Below are 21975 nucleotides of genomic sequence, written 5' to 3'. Positions count from 1 at the left end.
GACATGATGTCATCTGGAAACCTCTTGGCTCCTTCCCCACAGGCGAGTCCGTGTCCGTCATCAAACACACAGACCCCGTCCCTGACCCCCGAGCTGTCAACCAGGATAAGAAGAACATGCTTTTCTCGGTGAGCCATGCAGGGCCAGCTGTCATGCGCTCGAGCCAGAGGCCCTGGTGTGGGAGAGACGTGGCAGTGCGAGGAGAGATGAGCCCTGCCATCAGGAGGGTGCCGAGTGAGGGCTGCCTCTCGCCTGAGTCCTTGCCTCTTGCTTGCCCTCTCAGGGTACCAACATTGCTGCTGGCAAGGCCTTAGGCATCGTGGCCACCACTGGTGTGAGCACTGAGATCGGGAAGATCCGAGACCAAATGGCAGCCACAGAACAGGATAAGACCCCTCTGCAGCAGAAGCTCGATGAGTTTGGGGAGCAACTTTCCAAGGTCATCTCCCTTATCTGTGTGGCCGTCTGGCTCATCAACATCGGCCACTTCAATGACCCCGTCCACGGGGGCTCCTGGATCCGTGGGGCCATCTACTACTTTAAAATTGCTGTGGCCTTGGCTGTGGCCGCAATCCCAGAAGGTACGGCAAGCTTCCTTTCATCTCCCACTGGCTAATCTGAACTGCAAAGGCCCCTTTTGCAAGCAGGGTAACATTTTCAAGTTCCAGGGATCAGGACTCAATTTCCTTGGGGGGCTGTGGTCCTCCCCCATCACTGACCCTTCACTCCTTCTCCTTCCTCCCCCACAGGCCTTCCTGCAGTCATTACCACCTGTCTGGCCCTGGGCACCCGGCGGATGGCAAAGAAAAATGCCATCGTGAGGAGCTTGCCCTCTGTAGAGACTCTGGGCTGCACTTCTGTCATCTGTTCTGACAAGACGGGCACCCTCACCACCAACCAGATGTCTGTCTGCAAGGTCAGGGGAAGTGTGGGAGACTCCCACTCCAAAAACTGCCTTTGAGGGGAAATAAGCCCTCCAAAGATGGGGTTAGCGGTTCATCACTGGCAGCTTCTGCTTCTGGCCAGGGAAATAAATGTACAGAGGACAGGTATAGATTGCCACCCTGCCAGCTGTGAAAAAGATGACCCCCTGCCCTCAGAATGGCCCTCCATGGCAGGATCTGGGGAGTCTGGCCACAGTAATCTTTAATAGCATTTCCTAAACCAGGGCTCTTAATCTTTCCTGAGCCTCAGACTCAAGCAGTCTGGACCTCTTCTCAATATAATAGTTTAAATGTATAAAATAAAATACACAGGATTCTGTTTTTAAAAATGCATTGGGTTACAGAGGAAACCAGTGATTGAGATACAGTTATCAAAGTATTTTAAAAACAAATTTGTGATGTGGTCACACTTATGCTTCTGCACGAATGCATTCGGTAGCAGACCTAGCGGCGGGTCTGAGCAATTTTGAGGGCTTTGCAACAGTGCAGTGTGATAGGAAGGGATCTGTGATCATATGGGTGGTAAAGTTATGGGTTTTGCTAATATCGATGTGATCCACTGCCTACATTCATGATTGGAAGGAAATGCTCATGTCAGAGAGAAAATAAGAAATTTTTCTTTCTTTCTTTCTTTCTTTCTTTCTTTCTTTCTTTCTTTCTTTCTTTCTTTCTTTTCTTTTCTTTTCTTCCTTCCTTCCTTTCTTTTCTTTCTTTTTTTTTAATTTTTGTTTATTTATGATAGAGAGAGAGAGAGAGAGAGGCAGAGACATAGGCAGAGGGAGAAGCAGGCTCCCTGCAGGGAGCCCGATGTGAGACTTGATCCCAGGACCTTGATCCCAGGACCCCGGGATCACAACCTGAGCCAAAGGCAGATGCTCAACCACTGAGCCACCCAGGTGTCTCTCTTGGAACCTGTCTTAAGCCCTATCCCCCTCCCCCCCCCCCCCCGGCCCCCACTGGCTACAGTTTGGGATGGGCTGCTTCTCTCTGGGACCTTCCAAAGCACAGGCTTCAAAGCCAGACCTCAGGCTTCTGCAACCGGTTCCTAAAAATGAATTGATTGCCCTCATTTGAAAGTCAAGAGATTTCACAGGAAAATAACCTGAATTTCTGGCTCTTCCTGCAAAACTGGAAGATCCTGGCCATGAGTGGCTAGAGCTATAGCTGGGCCACATGCTATTGTGTACCTTATTGCTCACACCTGCTTTTACCAACTCATCTAAAGGAGCCTCCAGTGTGGCCTTCAGAAACTAATGACTTCTGTTTTGAAGCCATTAACGCCGAACAAGAAGGGCAGCTCTGGTGGCCAGCGGTTTAGTGCCGCCTTCAGCCTGGGGTGTGATCCTGGAGACCCGGGATCGAGTCCCATGTTGGGCTCCTTGCATGGAGCCTGCTTCTCCCTCTGCCTGTGTCTCTGCCTCTCTCTCTGTGTCTCTCATGAATAAATAAATAAAATCTTTAAAAAAAAAACAAAACACTGAACAAGGAGAATGACAGCCAAGGGGTGGCGGGAGAAGGGAGGCAGGTAGTGGGGAGCCTTGGTTAGTCTACAAGGGTGGTTGGGAGAGGAACGGGACGCCAGCCTCTCCTCTGTACCAACTGTCAGGGATGGTGACAACCAGACATGTGTGCTCGTGTCCTTCTCCCTGCAGATGTTTATCATTGACAAGGTGGATGGAAACCTCTGTGTCCTGAACGAGTTCGCTATCACTGGTTCCACTTACGCTCCAGAAGGAGAGGTGTAAGTGCCCCAAAGCCCTTCCCTCAGCTCCTTGTGCCTCCACTAGACACATGCACACCCCACTTTCCCGAGGGCCTCCCTCTCGTTTTATCTTCCTTCCTCTCTCCTCTTCCTTCACCGACCTTGTTCTCTCTCCCCCTCCCACCCTGATTATTCTCCATGCTGGTTGCCACGTCCCTGACTGTCCCTCACTCTTTCCCCAAGTCCTCTCTGCATCTCGGTCTCTATTCTCTACCTGTCTCTTTTCCTTCCTTCCTCCCTGCCCTGCTACCAGCTTGAAGAATGATAAGCCAGTCCGGTCAGGGCAGTATGATGGGCTGGTGGAGCTGGCCACCATTTGTGCCCTCTGCAATGACTCCGCCTTGGACTTCAATGAGGTAACTTCTTCACTCCTGACGCAGCCCCTCTGTCCTCTTCCAGCTGGCCAAGGCCACATGGGAGGGAGACACCTTGTACTGAGTCCTCTTCTGGGTGGAAGGGGGAAGGAGTGGCTGGCCCCCTTCCCGTTCTAGGGGGAAGGTGGAAGCAAGGGGCCGGGAGCACAGGGCACTTACTTCCTCTTCCTCCTCTGTCCTCTCAGACCAAAGGTGTTTATGAGAAGGTGGGTGAGGCCACCGAGACTGCACTCACCACCCTGGTGGAGAAGATGAATGTATTCAACACTGACGTGAGAAACCTCTCAAAGGTGGAGAGGGCCAATGCCTGCAACTCGGTGAGTGTGGGCGCTCCTTTCCACAGGGTCCTTCTTTGCCCTGTGTCGCATTGCACAGGCAAGGACCAGAGAACCTCAGGGGAGCAGAGGCCCCCAGTCCAGCCAGGAAGGGCCTCAGGCCCCAAGCTGGGACGCCACTGGCAGGGGCAAGACCTCTTGCCCGTGGACGGACGTGCCGTCTGCCGCCTAGCTGTAGCCTCCCTGGATGACACTTCTCCCGTTGTGTCCCTAGCTGGAAGCAGTGGCACTGGGCACAGAAATCACAAGCCACCCATCACAGTGCTTCCCCTTGTCCAGATGAACAAACCCATTCTGCTCCTCTCTAGGATGCTACTGTTAATATTTACTGAATGTGTATATTGAGCTCCTCTTATATATTATGTTCTTCATATAGCTCATTCTTTTGTTTTCTTTTTTTACATATGTAAGATGCTCATTGCTGCCTAATATGACAAGATTAATGAAAACGATCTAAATATCAGTAGAGAGTACTGTAAGAAATTTACAAATGAGAATATTAATGTCAACTTCTATTTATTGTTACTTTTGTTCGTGTTTTATTTTGAAACACCTCTGACACATTTGATGAAAAAAGGGTCTCATTCCTTTTTGGGGAGTGCTTATCACTGCATGCCAGGCACTCGGGCTGCATTGTCTGATAACGCGTCTCTAGGAGCTCTCATATAGTTCTTCCAATTTAAATTGATAAATAAAAGTAAAAACTCACTTCTTCAGCTTCACTAGCCATATTTTCCATCTTGAATAACCGTGCTTAATTACATCCTACCGGGCAGTTCAGAGTACAGAACATTCCTGCCAACCCTGAAAGTTCCACTAGACGGTGCCATATTGTGCCATCCTGTTCCTGTTGCGCTTTAAACTGGACACTAAGAAAGTGGCAGCATCAGTCTTAAAGTTCTCTCCATTTGTGCTACAGGCACCAGACTAAGCTTCAGTCTGAGACTCAGCTTGGGGTCTGCTCTGATCCCCAGATCATCTTTGGCTGTGTTTTACGGGGTCTGAGACTCTGCCCTTCTAGCACAGCATCATCATTCTCAGCCTACCAATTTCACATCTGGCCTCTCCCTCTCTGTCTCCTCTTTTCCAGGTGATCCGCCAGCTAATGAAGAAGGAATTTACCCTGGAGTTCTCCCGGGACAGAAAGTCCATGTCTGTCTATTGCTCCCCAGCCAAATCCCGGGCTGCTGTGGGCAACAAGATGTTTGTTAAGGTCAGAAATCAGAATGGGCCTCAGTCCCCCTCTTCTTCCTAATCTCAGAGCCCTCTCCTATTCCTGCTCCCTGTCACTGTGGCCCAGAAAAAAGACCGTAGTCTCTGAAAGCTCTCTTGGTCACCTAGGGCGCCCCTGAGGGGGTCATTGACCGCTGTAACTATGTGCGAGTTGGCACCACTCGAGTGCCGATGACGGGGCCGGTGAAGGACAAGATCCTGTCGGTGATCAAGGAGTGGGGCACTGGCCGGGACACACTGCGCTGCCTGGCCCTGGCCACCCGGGACACCCCCCCGAAGCGAGAGGAGATGATTCTGGACGACTCTGCCAGGTTCATGGAATATGAGGTGAGCAGCGAGGGGCCTCCCATTGCCTCAGAATCATCTGCCACCCCCCTGCTCCACCCATGTCATTCCTATTGCGTCACGGGCCCTGGAGTCCCAGGAAAGGACTTAGAATCTGGAAGAAGAGTGTCAGGAATCATCTAGTCCAAGGCTGCTCTGCCTGTGGTCGTGGACTTGTCCCGGATGAGGTGAGGCGCTTGCAGCCAGAACAGAGACCCAGGTGGTAGCTGGCCATTCTTGGTTCTGCTACATGTTTCCGTAGTGAGACACCCTTGAGACGAGAAACGGGGCATAGACCTGCATTCTGGTGCCAGCGCCTTATCTTATGGTGGACAGGCTTTCCAAATAGCACCAAAGTCCACCACTTCCTTTTCTAGATGGGACCCAGTGGCCCGGCAGGTAGCCTGGATTTGCTCAGGGTTGTAGGCCAAGGAAGTGGCCCCACTGAAGGCAGAAATCACTGCTCTAACTCCCAGCTCCAGTTCTTTCCTTGAAATACAGGCGGTCGCTATCTACTCTGGGCCTGGCAGCGCCAGACCTACAGGCACGCATGTGAACACGGAGCGTCTCCTGCCCCTGGTCTTATGGGACCCCACTGAGATGTGCACACCAGGCCAGGGGCAGCTTTCTCCCCATCTCCACCCCCAAACCCCTGAGCTTCCTCCCTGGCTTACTTCCAAGTCCTTCCCTGACCCCGTCACTCTCTGCTGTCTCCTCAGACGGACCTGACATTCGTTGGTGTGGTAGGCATGCTGGATCCACCACGAAAGGAAGTCACCGGCTCTATTCAGCTCTGTCGGGATGCCGGAATCCGCGTCATCATGATCACTGGCGACAATAAGGGCACAGCCATTGCCATCTGCCGGCGGATCGGCATCTTCGGGGAGAACGAGGAGGTGGCGGACCGAGCCTACACAGGCCGAGAGTTCGACGACCTGCCCCTGGCAGAGCAGCGTGAGGCCTGCCGTCGTGCCTGCTGCTTCGCCCGCGTGGAGCCATCCCACAAGTCAAAGATTGTGGAGTACCTGCAGTCCTACGATGAGATCACAGCCATGGTGAGCGGACAGAGGGGCTGTGCGGCTGTGGGGTGAGGGGCAGTCTCTGCCCAGAGCCCCTTGACAGGAGGGTCTCAGGAGCAGGGGGGGCAGGGGGATCAACTCCCAAGGAGGAGTAAGTGCAAGAGTCCACGCTCCACCTTCTCATTCTGCCCTCAGACAGGTGATGGAGTCAATGACGCCCCTGCCCTGAAGAAGGCCGAGATCGGCATTGCCATGGGATCTGGCACCGCCGTGGCCAAGACTGCTTCTGAGATGGTGCTGGCCGATGACAACTTCTCCACCATCGTGGCTGCGGTGGAGGAAGGCCGTGCCATCTACAACAACATGAAGCAGTTTATCCGCTACCTCATCTCCTCCAATGTGGGCGAGGTGGTCTGGTGAGCAGCCAGGGCAGGCCCCTGCAGGAACCCAGGGCCGGTGGGTGGGGGTGGAGGGCCGGTGACCACAGGGCCAGGGCCAGGCCAGACATGTGACCACCTCCTTCTGGCAGCATCTTCCTGACCGCCGCCCTGGGGCTGCCTGAGGCCCTGATCCCTGTGCAGCTGCTGTGGGTGAACTTGGTGACTGACGGGCTCCCGGCCACGGCCCTGGGCTTCAACCCACCAGATCTAGACATCATGGACCGCCCCCCCCGGAGCCCCAAGGAGCCCCTCATCAGTGGCTGGCTCTTCTTCCGCTACATGGCAATTGGGGGTGAGCAGGATGGGAGCCCCACCCTTCCCAACCCTTGGGACTAACCCCCCCCTCTGGGATACCTGTTCCCCTAGCACAGACACCTCAAGGGCCCTCTTCCTCAACAAGCTGTTGATGGCCATGAGCCCTCTTGACAATTCCTGTCTTCCCAGCTGGGACCCCAAATTCCATCTTCTCTCTACCACAGGCTATGTGGGTGCAGCCACTGTGGGAGCTGCTGCCTGGTGGTTCATGTATGCAGATGACGGGCCCGGTGTCACCTACAGCCAGCTGGTAGGGAGGACAGAGAAAGGAGGAGGGTGGGGAGCAGGAGGGAGGCATGGAGGCTTCTGTGGGATGCCACTTTCTCACTCCTCCCCCTGCAGACTCACTTCATGCAGTGCAATGAGGAAAACCCTAATTTTGAGGGCGTGGACTGCGAGATCTTTGAGGCCCCTGAGCCCATGACCATGGCCTTGTCCGTGCTGGTCACCATCGAAATGTGCAACGCTCTCAACAGGTTAGGCCTGCCCACCCACCCCGGCTGCCTTCCAGGGGCCTCTGTGTCCTCCCCCTTCCTTGCTCTGCTCACCACCACTTTCTTGTGCTGTCCCCCACCCTGGCCTCTGCCCGGCCCTTTGCAGCCTGTCTGAGAACCAGTCCCTCCTGCGGATGCCCCCCTGGGTAAACATCTGGCTGCTGGGCTCCATCTGCCTCTCCATGTCCCTCCACTTCCTCATCCTCTACGTTGACCCTCTGCCGGTGAGCCTTCTCTGGGCCAGGGACCACTGTTCTGCACCCCACAGGGAGCCTCTGTGGGTGGGGACGCAGACAGAGGGAGGAAAGGGTGAGGGGGGCGGTGCCGGAACCCTGGCCCCCTCCCAGAGAGGAACACCAGTCCTCACCACCTCCACCTGCCCTCGCAGATGATCTTCAAGCTCCGGGCCCTGGACTTCACCCAGTGGCTTATGGTCCTCAAGATCTCATTTCCAGTCATTGGGCTCGATGAGGTCCTCAAGTTCATTGCTCGGAACTACCTGGAGGGTAAGCCTCAGCCCTCCTCTGAGCCATGTTTGCCCCTGGCCCCCCACAGGCCCTCCCTCTGCGCTGCGAAGGTGCCCGCCCCCCTTCCTTTTCAGCAGGGTGCTCTGGCCCTGAGAGGACCAGCGTCCCTGCCCCGGGCCCCCACGTCCCTGCACCTTTGCAGGTGCCCACAGCCTCCTTAGCCTTTCTGGCCCTCCACGCCCACCTCTGCCCTCCGTAACTCTGTCTCTCTGTCCTCTCTGGCCATAGGATAACCCGTTTCCCCTTCCTCCATCTCTTTGAACCGTGTCACAGGTATCGCCCCCTTCTCGCCCTCGCCCCCAGCTGCTGTGCCACCCCCGCCCCCCGCGCGTCCTCCTCTCTCCCCCTCGGTGGCATCCGAGGTCACTTGCGCTCGCTGCTCCACCCGGAGCCGCTGCTGCCACTGCCACGCTTCCCAGTGGGTGGGCTGCTGCCCTCACCCTGTACGGTCAGTGCCGCCCCGCCTCGGACGGCATGGTGCCTGCTGGGCTGCGCTGCGCTGCGCTGCGCTGGCTGGGCGCTGAGCTGTCCGCTGCCTGGGCTGCAGTGCTGGGGAGGAGTGGGGTCTGGGACACAGGTGAGTGGGGGGGGGGGCTGCAGCAACCCTCCAGGTGAGTGTGCCAGGGGAGAGGGGACAGAGAGCCTGAGAGGGACGTTACCTCTCCCCTCCTGCCCCCCCTCACTCCACTTCATCCTCCCCTTTCGCCTTCCAGATCCAGAAGATGAAAGAAGGAAGTAACCAGTCCTTTTGCCCCTTCTTCCCCACCCTGATAGTGATGCATCTTCAGCCAGAGCTGTGGCACAAACTCCCACGTTCCCCTCCCTGACATTTTTCTGTTTATAAACATGATGGTCCCTTCCACTTTGCACCCTCAACACCCCATCTTCCCTTCTGCTCTTGTAAAACCTCCCCTCCCCAACCCCGTGGGGCTTGCAGGGACAAGGCGACGGATTGAGCTGAGCTGCTTATTTATTGAAAATAAATGACAGAAAAGTCTGGTCTTGCCTCCGTGCGCATCTTGGGGCCTGGGTGGGGCCCTGGGGGGACAAGCATCTTAGTGTCATGCAGTCCAGAAAGCAGCTGCCTGTCCCAGGTGCACGTATGGAGGGACTGCTACCACAGGCCAGAGGCGCCCAGCCACCGCTTACAGCTTGGCTGTATCTCGGGAAGGGACGGTGCCATAACAGGCTGTTAGTCCGGCTGGGAGGGGGCCAGTGGCAAGAAGGTTGGGACCCAGGAGGCAGCATGGCAGCCAAAAGCCACAGGGTGAAGCCTGCACCTCTGGTGCCTGGAAGGGGCTGGGACTCCCACCCAGGTGTCATCCTCGGGAGCAGAAGGCCAGCCACCCCTGGGAGGAGGTGCTGCAGAGACAGGGCAGTGGAGGCCCCATCACCTCAAGCCCGGGCTTGGAGGGGATCAAGCCTCTATCCTGAGACCTGCAAAGCCCAGGCCTCTCAGTTCAGATGTGGGGAAAGGCAGTCTCCCCCAGGTGGGTGGGTCCTAGCCCCTCAGGTGTCCTGGATGTCCCTGACGTCCCTCAGGGGCGCCTCATCCATGATACTGCGCACTTGCTCCAAACTTTCTGCCTGGCGGATCCGTTCCAGGCGCACCTGCAGGGTTCAGTGCGGGAGGAAGAGGGCCCTTGGTGGGTAAATGCAGCCCCCTCCCATCTGCCAGGCCTCTAATGGGGCAAGGGTCCCCACCTTCCCCAAGCCACGGTGAAACTGGGATTCAAGGGAAGAAATGGGTCCTAAGAAAGTGGCCTGACCAAGGGTGGGCAGGGCAGGTGGGGCTGACACAGGGAGTGTGGAGGGACTGCTGCCACAAGCCAGAGGCTCCCAGCCACCAGTCTCAGCTTGGCTGTGCCTCAGGAAGGCACGGCAGCATAACAGGCTGTTAGTCCAGCTGGGAGGGGGGCAGCAGCAAGAAGGCTGGGACCCAGGAGGCAGCATGGTAGCTAAAGCCACAGGGTGAAGCCTGCACCTCTGGTGCCCGGAAGGGGCTGGGACTCCCACCCAGGTGTCATCCTTGGGTGGGCCCGGGGCTTTACACATCCAACAGAGACCTGCACACAACAGTTTGTTTTGAACAAAGCTCAGAGGATAAAAGGATGACAGCCTCAGGAGGAGGAAGAGGATTCCCCTGATTGGGGGACTGTTGTAGGACCTAGGATTAGCCACCTGGACCATGCCAGCCCAATGGAAAGGGGACACACCATACCTGCAGGGCCTGAGACAGTCGGACAAAATCCCTCTGCACCTGTTCACTGGTCTCCAGCTCCGCCTGCAGCCGCAGCACCTTTGCCCTCTGTTCCGAGAGCAGGTCTGTGAGCTGGGCCTGGGGGGACAGAACACAGGGGTGGGGCCTTGTGCCACATGGGAGGGGGTGGAGCCGGAGACACAGGAGGTCTGGATAGGGGAGCCATCCCTGGCTCTGACCTCTTCTGTGAGGCCAGAGCCCCACCCGGCCTCCTGGAGAAAGGACAGAAGGGCCCACTGAGGGTCCCCACACTGTAGTCCCTCCCGCCACAGTCACAGAGTCTGGCTCCAGAGCCCAGCCTAGCCTCACCTTGCTCTGTTCCTGCTGGACCCGCTCCATCTCTGTCCTCAGGCTGCACAGGGAGGCTGGGAAGTCAGGCAGGAGCCAGCTGTCAGGCCCACGCCCTCTGTCCTCCCTCCCTCCCATCCTGCCCCACCTGGCAGGGCTCTGGCGGTACTCACCCTCTAACACCTCTGTGTGGAGAGAAAGAGAGAGAGGTCAAAGCTCCTCCTCACACAGGCTCCTCCCTCTCCCCTCCTGGCAAGCCCAGGTGCTCCCCTGTGGGGGAGGTCAGCCTCCGTTCTTCCTCCCTTACCTGTCTCCTCCCGCTGCACCCTCAGCTGCCCCTCCAGGCTGGCCCTGGCTGCTGTCTCCTCCTCTAGCGCCTCCCGGAGTGTCACGATCTCAATCCGGAGCCTCTCGGCCTCGTGCTCCCGGGCCTGCTGCTGGGCCCGTGCCTCCTGCCTCGTGTGGCGCACCAGCTGCTGTAGGTCCTGGAGGGGAGCCACCATCCCAAGGGTGGGGGGGAGGAGGAGGGGAGGGAGGGAGGAAACTTAAAAGGGAAACCACCAAAGTGCCGGGCACAAGGAGTGGGGACGTCCAGAGATGGCCACCTGGAGGAGGAGCCCAGGCCCGGTGCCGGTGCCTAGTGATAGTCCTGCCCAGTTCCCTAGAGCAGGATGCCCCTTTGTCATGCTCAGGACACAAAGGTCAAAAAAAAAAAAAAGAACACAAAGGTCAGTTTGTGTTTGGGCAGCTGTGCAGTTGTGAAAACAACACCAAGAAAGAGCAAGGCAATGGCAGAGGTCAGGACAGCAAACACAGAACCAAGGACCGCAGGGGTGCATGTCGGGAGGCAGACGTGGTGGTTCTCAGGGTGGGCAAGGGTTCTAATGAACTCAGTCAATGATGACAGTTTCTTATAAACCAAGACAATGATCAACTCCGTTTTGTGGATCTCACTTAAAAATAACTAATCAACCAAATCACTGCTTCTCCGTGTCACACATTCTGCTAACTCATTTTCTCTTCACACCAAGGCTGGGAAGGGGGTACAGTCCCATTTTTCAGACGAGTCGAGTGAGTTGGTCAAGGTGACACAGCTAATACACAGCAGCCCGGGGTGAGTTCCTGAGTCCCATGGTCCCGGGCCAATGCCTTTCTGTGTGTGGAGGGAGGGGGCCAGAGGAGTGGCCCTTGGGTCCTCAGCACCCACACTCCGCTTACCGGCACCGAGCTGGGCAGCGAGTCCTCATGGCCCTCATCCTGCTCCAGACCCCAGGGGGCTGAGGACGGCGGCTGCTCAGCCCGGAGCCCTTGGTTTTCCTCAGTCAGCTTCTTCACCTTGTGGCTCAGGCACTTGTGTGAGGTGGCCAGCTCTGCCTGGGGATGGACAGTCAGTAGGATGGGATGATGGGGACCAGCTGTCACCAGTGCCCCATGAGGCCAAACCCTGAACCCTCCTCCCGACACCGCTGAGGGCCAGAAAGGAAGGATCATACTCCTCCTCTGCTGAGAAAGGAAGGATCATACTCTATTAAGTACCTTTGACCACCAAGCTCTTTTTTTTTTTTTTTTAAGTAAACTCCATGCCAATGTGGGGCTCGAACTCACGACACTGAGATCAAGAGTTGTGTACCCCACCGACTAGCCAGCCAGGCGCCCCTGACCCGCAAGCTCTTTATGCATGCTCCCCGATGGCCTGGAGGTCACAAGTGGCAGGCCACTTCGAGTGTTTTATTTGTTCCATGTGTTTTTTGTTGTTTTTTTTTTAAAGATGAAATTAGTCATCAACTTTAAAAACTGGGAGACAATACAGAAGTACCCAGGTTTCTGGCTTCTGTTGACAAATCAGAAAGTGTGTTGGCATCGGGCTCACATTCCCACGTGGCTCCCATCACAGAGCCGAGGGACAGCAGAGCCCTTTGCGAGCCTCCCGGCCTCCGCACTGCTCCTTCCAGTCTACACCTGGCCTGACTCCGGGCACATTTGATTTTGCAAGCCTCACTCATGACTCTGCAAGCGCAAGCGAGATCCTGCCATCTCTATTTCAAGGAGGTAAGGCAGAGGCTCTGAACTCGTGGGATCAGCTCAAGATCACAGAGCTGGTATGTGGTGGGCCCCCTAGAACTCCTGCTCCAACCACAGTGCCTGGTACTTGGAAACATTTTATGCACCGGGCACCAAACTCCAGGGGGCAGCTGGAGTGGCTGGAGGCGGGCGGTGCAGGACAGGTGCCTTGACCTTCCTGCAGGCCCCTCTCAGCCAATTCCCGTCACACACTCCTGTCCCTCATGCCCCGGCCCCTCACCATCTGTAGCTGAACCCGCTCCTGGGCCTGGCTCACAGTCCCCTGCAGGGTCCGTAGCAGCTGCTCTGAGTTCTGGACCTGGGCCAGGAGTACTTGCATCTGCGGGTAGGAAGCAAGGGTGAGGTCGGGGCCAGGAGGCAAGCAGCCAGGGACCCTGCTGGGACGGCGGCAGAGCGGGCCCCACCTGCTTGGCGCAGTCTTCGTTGCTCCGTCTCAGGCCCTCCTGCAGTTCGTCCCGCTCCTGGCTCATGCTCTCCAGGTCCTTCTGCAGCTGCCGCCCCTGCCACAGATGCCAGCCTCAGTCTCAGCCTCCAAGCGGAGGCCTGCACTCCTCACTGTGCCCCTTGGGGCTGCTTCTGCATCACAGGGGCTAGGCAGGGGTGGGGAGACAGCTTCCAACTGGCCCCCCTGCTTCTGTGGCCCGAGCCCTGCTTCTAGCTCTGGGTGTGGACGCAGCAGGTGCTCAGTGAGCATCCGGGGGAGGAAGAGGATGTGTGCCCCTGGGTGGGCTGCCCCGCCCCCTCCACTCACCTCTGTTTGCAGCTGCTCCCACTGGGTGTCAGGCACGAGCTGGTAACCAGGAGGGGGCAGGTAGATGCCCTCGGGGACCAGGGTGCCCGTGGACACCAGAGAGGCTGTCTCCTCCTGCTCGGGGCTCAGGCCCTGGCGGCTGCGGGGCAGGAAGGTGCTGCCGGCCCCACCGCCGAGGGAAAAGGAAGAGATGGAGGCACTGTCATCACAGTTGTGGGCGAAAGCTTCGGCCGCTGCACCACCGTCTCCACTCAGCTCCTCGAGAGGCTCCAGCGGGGGCGATGGGTCCCGGGACAGAGTCAGCAACTCCGTGGAGCCGTGCAAGGAAGGGGGGTGCCGGGGACGTCTCTAGGGGAAGGATCAGGGAGGAGGCTGGGGGGCCAGGGTCCTGCAGTGCCCCCTCTTCCCGCCGTACCCCCTGGCCGCCCCCTCACCTGGATCTCTTGAATCAGTTCCTCTGCCCTGAGCAGTTTTGCCTTCAGCTCCTCAATCTCTTGCTCCATAGGCAGCACGATCTCCCGAAGCTTCTCCGAGTCCTCATGGGCCTGGAAGAAGGGGGTTAGGTGGTAGCAGGCCCCCCTCCCCCATCTCTAGACAACTGGAACCCTCAGGTCTGTGCCGAGCCTTCTCTCTAAGCATGTCAACCCTTCTAATCCTCCCCAGGAGGTGCTGTCCATCCCCATTTTATTTTATTTTGTTTATTTATTTTTTAAAGATTTATTTATTTATTCATTCAGAGAGAGTGAGAGAGAGGCAGAGACACCAGCAGAGGGAGAAGCAGGCTCCATGCAGGAAGCCTGATGTGGGACTCGATCCCAGGTCTCCAGGATCACACCCCGGGCTGCAGGTGGCGCTAAACCGCTGCCGCCACCAGGGCTACCCCCATCCCCGTTTTAAAGATAAGAACACAGAGGCTCTGAGAACTTACACGACTTGCCCAGGTCCCACAGGAGGCAAAGGGGCTGAAGTCATGACCATCTGCCTGGTGCCCACTCACTCATCATCCTTTCCTTCCCCACCATCCTTTTTCACTTGTATTTTTTATCACAGGCGCTTACATTTGTAGTTGAACACATGCCCTAAATCCTACACCACCATCTACATTTTTCAGCTTCCCTGTAACTAAGCATAGTCACATGACTCATTTCCAGCTAATGAAATGTTAATGCAAACTTCCGGGACAACTCCTTCAAGGGACAGGGTGTGCTTTTCTTTACTCCTCCTCCTCCTTGATGCTTAGACTGTGGACATGATGGCTGGCACTCCAGCGGTCATCTTGGACTGTGAGGCAATAAGCTACCATGGCAATACAGTAACATAACAGGAACCTGTGTTCCTGATGACTTGTTGAGCTAACATCATTCCTGGAATGTCTATCTGTGGATTTTAAGAAAAATAAACTTCTATCTTATTTAAGCTACCGTTGATTTGGGTTTTCAAATCTCATCCTAACTGATATGTCATTTACTCCCATCACCCCCGCATTGCTGGCCATTTCTTTTTGGTCTGTTTTCAGGTTTGGGATCCTGGTGAACTTGCAAAGCCAATGGCCTCTGGCCATCTCTACCTGGATGTCACACAGGCTCCTCTATTCAAGTACAGCCAAGCACTTACAACGCTGTTTGTCCCCCTATGGGCATCAGGTCACCTGCCCAGCTGTCCAAGGCTGAAATCTGCCAGTCACCCAACCTCTTCTGATCCATGCCATTTCTACCTCTTGAATCACTCAAACGCCTGTCTCAAGGAAGCTCAGTTTAACCCTCCAAATCCCTTCTGTGAAAAGTTGCAACAGCAGAGTAAGCCTGAATGGCCCAAATAAAAACACTTCTGGTCCCATCCGAAGTCCTGGAATACACGCTCTGCAGATGCCCGTGCACTGGGCGGACATGGCCGATGCAGGAGGTGGGTGGGGACTGACTGCCCGAACCTACGCCTGCTGTCCTTCTGCTCGCTGCACTAGGCTACTGCTCGGCAGGGCCCTCTCCCTCACCCACCGTGGAACTGCTCCCTAGCATCACTGGCAATGCAAGCAGCAGCCTCTGCTGGGAAGCCGTGGGTTGCAAGCCTCCTTTCTCAGGCTCCTATTTGGATCTTTGTGTTTCTATCCAGGCCATCTTCCCGAGCCTTTGCTTCCTCCTGCATGAAATGAGGTAAGCACCTACACTACCTCACAGGGCTGCTCTGAGGATCAAATGAGGTAATGATGTGAACTCGTTTTGAAAGACTGAAGTCTGGGAAATCAGTTCCCTACCACATCAAGGGGACACCGATGATAAAGGCGGTGATAAGCCACAGAGATTAAGAACAAGATTTTTAGAACCAGACTGCCTAGATTTTTAAATTCCTACTCTGCAGGCTACCTGGGTGGCTCAGTGGTTGAGCATTTGCCTTTGGCTCAGGTAGTGATTCCAGGGTCCTGGGATCGAGTTCTGCAATGGATTCCCCATAGGGAACCTGCTTCTCCCTCTGGCTATGTCTCTGCCTCTCTCTGTCTCTCACGAATAAACAAAATTTAAAAAAAAAATAAACAAAACAAAATAAAATAAATCCCTCCTCTGCATTTTATATGTATAACCCGGGAGATTTACTGAACTTTTCTTAACCTTGCCTTACTCATCTGTGAAATGGGCCAATGAGGAAAGCTTGGAGACAGATCTGTCAAGCACTGTTCTCAGGGCCTGATGCACAAGTGCCGTCCTTAAGTGTCAGCTCCCTTCCCCTTACGTGATCTCCTTCATTTTGGAGGCAAACAAATCGAGCCATCCTGCCAGGAAGCAGTAAAGCCAGGACCTTGCCCAGTACAGAGTCCGTATGTGACACACCTGGAATTATTACTGGGTGCCCTGCTCCCCACCATCTGGGAATGGGACTCCAACAATCCCTCTGCCCCGTGGTCACCTTGGCTGCCTCAACATCTTTCCAAATCCTGGGGAGTGTGTGTGTGTGTGGGGGGGGGGAGTCACCCCAACCTTTTCCATCTGCTTCTCCAAGGAATCCAGGGGGTGAGCCCGGGACAGCAGCTGCTTCAGGCGCCCCAGCTCCCGATCCTTCTCCTCACAGTCCTGCTGCTGTTGCTGCCGCTCCTGCTTCAGGGAAGTGATCTGAGCTTCATAGCTGCTGATGGAGTCTGGAGAGGTGGGGAGGGCAGAGGAGAAAGGGTCAGCGCCCTGGCTCTACCTGTGGGTGACGACGGGGGGGCTCTTTACCCCCATCGCTCTCTGCGAGGCCATTTATCAGAGCGACGGAGGCCATGGGCTTTGTGGAGAGATGGCCCTGGGCCATCGGCGTCCTCAGCTGCGAAACGAGGACACTAACGAGTACCCCACAAGCTTGTTGGCAAATGAGATGACATCTGGAAGGTGTTCAGCCCTCCTCCCGGTACACAATAAATGAGGAAGATATGATCTCTATTCTCATTGCTATGCACCAGTAACGAGCAACCTCCAATAACAGTAGTGAATTTTTACTCTGGGCCAGACTCTGAGCTGGGTTCCGGAAACAGAGAAATGAATCAAACACAAAGGCTGACACCAGAAACCCACATTCTGATGGGGAAGGCAGCTGTGGGAACAGCTACAGAGGAGCGTGATATACAGCTCCAAGAGGACCATTCTCGGGCTTGTGGGTCTCAGAGGAGGAGCTCTCCAGTCTGCTTGCCTGGCCAGGAGAGGACACCAGCAGGCAGTGGAGGAGACAAGAGACAGACTAAGTCACAGGACCAGCCTGAGAAAAGGCTCAGTGGGGAAGTGGATGGTGTATCTGGGGCAGGCTGGGCATGTTGCAAGAGTTAGAGTGAAGGTGCCTGAGGAGAGATGCCAGAAAGGCGGGACAGGGTGGTAGTGGATGGCTCCTGAGGCCCTGAATGCCACACCAAGGAGTTTGAAATTTGTCCTACGGGTTAGTGGGAGGTGGAGGTGATGCTGGGTGGCACGGGGCCACTTTTTTTAAAGATATTTTTTTGAGAGAGAGTACGCATGTGTGAGTGGCAGGGGCAGAAGGAGAGAGAGAATCTTAAGCAAGCTCCACTCCCAGCATAGAGCCTCGTGCAGAGCCCCATGTAGGGCTCAACTCGAGACTTGACTTCACACCCGTGAGAGCATGACCTGAGACGAAATTAAGGGTCACTTAACTGACTAAGCCACCCAGGCGCCCCCCTAAAGTTTCTTTTTTTAAGTCATCGCTCCAACCAATGTAGGGCTCAAATTTACAATCCCAAGATCAAGAGTCCCATGCTCTACCAACTGAGCCAGCCAGGCGCCCCACCACTTTTTATTTGCATAGTTATTTATTTTAACATGTACTAACATTTGAAGTAAAGATTCTCTTTCCAGACTACCTGGGTTCAATCTTCTGCTTTCTAGTTGTATGACCTGGGGCAAGTTATTTAACCTCTCTGGGCCTCAAAGCATCCCCTGCAAAATGGAAACAGATACTAATTCCTACCTCATGGAGATTGTTATGCAGATTAAATACTCATAAAGTGGTGTCCCTGGCTGCCTTAGTCAGAAGATCATGCAACTCTTGACCTCAGGGTTGTGAGTTTGAGTCCTAGGTTGGATATAGAGATTACTTAAGTAAATAAAATTTATTTATTTATTTTTAAAGATTTTACTTATTTATTCATGAGAGACACAGAGAGAGAGAGGCAAGACATTAGAGGGAGAAGCAGGCTCCTCACTGGGAGCCCAATGTGGAACTCTATCCCTAGACCTGGGATCACACCCTGAGCCAAAGGCAAATGCTCAACCGTTAAGCCACCCAGTCGTCCCAAATAAATAAAATTTATTTATTTATTTACTTATTTATTTAAAGATTTTATTTATTCATTTGAGAGATATAGAGATAGCAACAGAGATAGAGAGAAAGAACATGACCAGGGAGGAGAGGGAGAAGCAGGCTCCCCGCTGAGCAGGGAGCCTGATGTGGGGCTTGATCCCAGGACCCTGAGATCATAACCTGAGCTGAAGGTAGACGCTTAACCAATTGAACCACTCAAGCACCCCCAAATAAATAAAATTTAAATAGATAGTCATAAAGTATTTAACTCAGAGCCTGGCACATAGTAAGTGCTCAACAAATGTTAACTATTGGGGTACCTGGGTAGCACAGTCAGTTGAGCATCCGACTCTTGGTATCAGCTGAAGTCGTGATCTCTGGGTTGTGAGATCAAGCCCCAAGTGGGGCTTCCTGCTCAGTGGGGCGTCTGCATCTTCCTCTCCCTCTGTGCTCTCTCTTGTCTCACTTTCTCTCAAATAAATAAATAAAATCTTAAAATAAAACAAATAAACGTTGACTTTTGTTATTATTATGACTACAGGTATGCTGCATTTTTCGAAAGTTCACATTACACCACTTCACTTTTACAAAAATCCTGTATTAGTACCTGTTTTTACTAACTAAAAGAAACCAAAGAGGATTTTCACTTTTGCAAAAAAATGGCAAAAGGTGAAAATGGTGGTTAGTGCTTGTTTTGCAGAGCCCTCAGAGGCAGTGTGCACCCCGAGCAGCCACAGTGGCACTGCCACGCCCCTTGCCAGGGCACTACACTCAGCCTCTCAGTATCATGGCCTTGAACTGTGTGAGCATCTTGATTTATTTTATGCATTCATGAGCAAAATGGGTCGTAAAGCATCAGAAAAGGGTGGTAAAGTATCAGAAAAATCATAAAGTATCAGGGATTATTTTTTAGATCTGGGAATACTCAAAAAATTTTCCACATAAATTAGTGGTAATTGTGCCTTCACCTTCATTTTACACGCTATTTTGGTTTAGAAAATTTTCATAGGAATGCTTGAATTTTGGATAGTGGGGGAAACCTACATTATTATCATTTAGGACACAGCTTCTCTCATACGGACAGGAAATTTCTTTTCTTCATCATTATTTTTTTAAGTTTATTTATTTAAGTAATCTCTACACCCAACATGGGGCTTCAACTCATAACCCTGAGATCAAAAGTTGCATGTTCCTACCAACTGAGCCAGCTAGGTGCCCCAAACTTTTTCTTTTTCTCTTTCTTTTTCTTTTTCTCTTTTTCTTTCTAGATTTTATTTACTTATTTGTGTGACTATCATAAATAAGTAAAAATTTTAAAAAATTAAAATAAAATAAATGTGAGGGGTGGAGAGGGGAGAGAGAATCCTTTATTTTTTTTTAAAGATTTCACTTATCTATTCATGAGAGATACACAGAGAGAGGCAGAGACACAGAGGCAGAGGGAGGAGCAGACTCCATGCAGGGAGCCCAACGTGGGACTCGATCCCAGGTCTCCAGGATCACGCCCTGGGCCGAAGGCAGGGACTAAACCGCTGAGCCACCGGGAATCCCGGGGAGAGAGAATCCTTTTTTTTTTTTTTTTTAATTTTTATTTATTTATGATAGTCACGGAGAGAGAGAGAGGCAGAGACACAGGCAGAGGGAGAAGCAGGCTCCATGCACTGGGAGCCCGACGCAGGACTCGATCCCGGGTCTCCAGGATCACGCCCTGGGCCAAAGGCAGGCGCCAAACCGCTGCACCACCCAGGGGTCCCCCGGGGAGAGAGAATCTTAAGCAGACTCCGTACTCAGCACAGAGCCTGACATGGGACTCGATATCGCCACCCTGAGATCATGGCCTGAGCTGAAGTCAAGAGCCAGAGGCTTAACCAACTGAGCCACCCAGCACTCCCCAAAAATGGATCTAATTTAAAGAATAAATAGTAAGTAGATAACAGAGTAAGTTGTATGAGGAGATAACCATGGTGCACAGATGGTATGTGGATGCCTGCAGTGTGGATACAGACCCATAGAAGTCTGGAGCCAGCAGTGGTTGTGAGAAAAGGAAATGACATGGTGAGATGGGAATTTTAGGAAGTTTACTGTGGAAGCCAATGTCAAGGCCAGACTACAGGGCCAGACCTGTGAGAAGGCTGGGGGCATGCTCTAGGGGAGTTATCCAGAACCTCACTTCAGCAGGGGCCACGGAAACAGAGGAGTGGGAGAGGGCTGGAAGCAATTTCAGAGACTAGAGTAGAAGGGGGAAATAACAACGTTGGCTGGCGGGGTGGGGGAGGGTGGAATCTGGGGTATCGGGAGCTGGTGCAGCTCAAGGACAGAATGGAAGGGAGGACAGAAAGTCTGAATATGTGTAGGGCAGTACAAATGTACGAGTGCTTGTGGAAGGAAGGAAACCAGAGGGTTAGACTCACAGCAATGGGGCCCAGGGCTGAGTCTGAAACCCAGAGGCTTACATGAGGCTGGTTCCAGGAACTGAAAACTTGCCCATCTTTCAGGGTTGATCAGTCATCAGTGAGGGACCAGAAATGACACCGGGCAAGGGAAGAGGTAGGAGCTCAGAACTAAACTTAGTTGGAACCCAATAGAGCTGCTTCTAGCAGGGGCAGCACCTCTATGCAAATCAGAAAAGGACACCCCTTCCTCTGGGCCCTGAGGCCTGCCCCATGCTAGGCAGCCCCATTAACCTACCCCACAGCACATCTGGGCCCTCTGATCGGGGCTGCCTCACCTTTCAGGATGGCCTGCAGCGAAGCCACCTCCTCTTGGCACTGCCGCTGCACTGCAGCCACGGCCTCAGCCTTCGTGCTCTCGCTCACCTCCGCCACAGCCTTCATGGTCTCCATTTCTGCCAGGGCGCCTGCCAGCTCAGCCCGCAGCCGGCTGAGCTCTGACTCGGTTTCAACCTCCGCCCCCTCTTGGGGTTGGGGGTCCAGGGCTGTGGAGGACAAGGATCAACCTTTTTCCCCATCACTCCCAGGTTCCCCTGTACCCCCAGACTCTCAAATCTATAAGTACTGCAACCTAGCGCTTGCTGCCACGGTCCTCCCACCCCCACCTGGCCCCGCCCCGCTCACCTGGCCCCGCCTCCTTCTCACCTCGCTCTGCCACGTGCTGCTTGGAGCCCCGCCTTCCCCCTCCACCCACCTCTTCTCCCAGACGAGACCCCTCCCTTCCAATGGTCCCGCCCCCTCCCCCACGGTGCCGCCTCTCACCTGCCGAGGGCCCCCTCGACGGCCGGGCCACGCCCCCTCCTCGGTGGCCGCAGGCCCCGCCCCCTCCCTCCAGACGGCGTGGCCCCGCCCCTTTCTCCAGTCTCCCCTCACCGCCCCCCATCCGCCCGCTCCGAGCTCGGCCCCGCCTCCGGCTCCACCGCCCCTCGCGTGCATGGACGCGCCCTCACGTACCGGCCCCCGGCCGCCGTGGCCAGCCATCCTCGCCCGCGGCCGCCGGCGCAGCCGCCGCCATCGCCTCCGCGCAAACGGCGGGTTCCAGCACTCCCCGGTGACGGCGCTCACCCCTTCCGGGTCTCCTCGGCTGTTTCCGGATCCGCTCGGCTGTTTCCGGATAGGCCCCGGGCTCGAGGCCCAGGCGGGAGTCGGGGCCCGATTGCCGAGCCCGGGCCGAAGATTTCCGAGTCGCAGCGCGAGCCCGGCCGCGGGCCCACGCCCCGCCCCGCCCCGCCTTCTTTCCTGGGCAGCGCTGTTCCAGAAGGACGCTTGTCCTTCAAACCCTGAAGAAGTGCTTTCATCAAAGGCCTTCTGGCATTTCCGCGTGACCTTGGAGGGTCTGCTCAAGTTACACCTTCTCCGGGACGCCCGCCTCGGCCTAAAGGGGGTGAAGCTTCGCGGTCTCTTCCGAGCCCCGCAGCCAGCTCCTCGATGGTCCCCTGACCCCCTTCCGCCGGGGCGCGGCTCGCATGACAGCGAGTTGTGGCCGAGCCTGCCTGCACCTCTGCCCTGGTAGAGCGTCCCTCGGGGCAGGGCTGCGTCGGCTTCACTTTTCAGGGCGCCGGAGTCCCGCGTAGTCCGTTCGAGAAGTCGGAAACTTCCAC

The 21975-nt window shown here is 55.0% G+C and overlaps 2 protein-coding genes across 3 annotated transcripts in view; one reads left to right on the top strand and one right to left on the bottom strand.

The window, feature by feature from the left end:
• The window catches only part of ATP2A1 (ATPase sarcoplasmic/endoplasmic reticulum Ca2+ transporting 1), a 14990-nt gene extending 6226 nt beyond the window's left edge, over window positions 1-8764 (top strand). Inside the window, exons 7-23 of one of the 2 annotated variants that reach the window (XM_072836331.1) lie at window positions 43-128; window positions 284-581; window positions 750-916; window positions 2597-2685; window positions 2960-3062; window positions 3266-3397; window positions 4506-4628; window positions 4757-4975; window positions 5692-6027; window positions 6187-6407; window positions 6521-6723; window positions 6911-6996; window positions 7089-7222; window positions 7347-7464; window positions 7629-7746; window positions 7996-8040; window positions 8481-8764. In XM_072836331.1, coding sequence (XP_072692432.1) covers window positions 43-128; window positions 284-581; window positions 750-916; window positions 2597-2685; window positions 2960-3062; window positions 3266-3397; window positions 4506-4628; window positions 4757-4975; window positions 5692-6027; window positions 6187-6407; window positions 6521-6723; window positions 6911-6996; window positions 7089-7222; window positions 7347-7464; window positions 7629-7746; window positions 7996-8000 — 2438 coding nt within the window. In that variant the 3' untranslated portion in view covers window positions 8001-8040; window positions 8481-8764. The remainder of the gene's footprint in view (window positions 1-42; window positions 129-283; window positions 582-749; window positions 917-2596; window positions 2686-2959; window positions 3063-3265; window positions 3398-4505; window positions 4629-4756; window positions 4976-5691; window positions 6028-6186; window positions 6408-6520; window positions 6724-6910; window positions 6997-7088; window positions 7223-7346; window positions 7465-7628; window positions 7747-7995; window positions 8041-8480) is intronic. The other variant, XM_072836330.1, reaches the window with a different exon arrangement.
• Window positions 8720-21975, bottom strand: RABEP2 (rabaptin, RAB GTPase binding effector protein 2). Its single transcript, XM_072836344.1, has 13 exons — window positions 21329-21975; window positions 20653-20859; window positions 16118-16275; window positions 13583-13693; window positions 13149-13496; window positions 12802-12897; window positions 12618-12716; window positions 11534-11689; window positions 10623-10800; window positions 10489-10500; window positions 10337-10392; window positions 9989-10105; window positions 8720-9378 (listed from the first exon to the last, which is right to left on the bottom strand). The coding sequence occupies exons 1-13, from the start codon at window positions 21387-21389 to the stop codon at window positions 9277-9279; spliced, it is 1701 nt and encodes a 566-aa protein (XP_072692445.1). The 5' UTR covers window positions 21390-21975; the 3' UTR covers window positions 8720-9276.

This window comes from Canis lupus, chromosome 8 (genome assembly GCF_048164855.1).
Source record: "Canis lupus baileyi chromosome 8, mCanLup2.hap1, whole genome shotgun sequence".
Taxonomy (NCBI): Eukaryota; Metazoa; Chordata; class Mammalia; order Carnivora; family Canidae; genus Canis; species Canis lupus.
Note: the sequence above shows the minus strand (reverse complement) of the source record. Positions and strands in the feature narration are given on the sequence as shown.

Coding starts and splice junctions, on each gene's coding strand:
- RABEP2 (XM_072836344.1), bottom strand. CDS start 21,389: ATGGCGGCGGCTGCGCCGGCGGCCGCGGGCGAGGATGGCTGGCCACGG. Junction 20,860..21,328: donor GCCACGGCGGCCGGGGGCCG/GTACGTGAGGGC, acceptor TGTCCTCCACAG/CCCTGGACCCCCAACCCCAA. Junction 9,379..9,988: donor GACTGTCTCAGGCCCTGCAG/GTATGGTGTGTC, acceptor TGAACCCTGCAG/GTGCGCCTGGAACGGATCCG.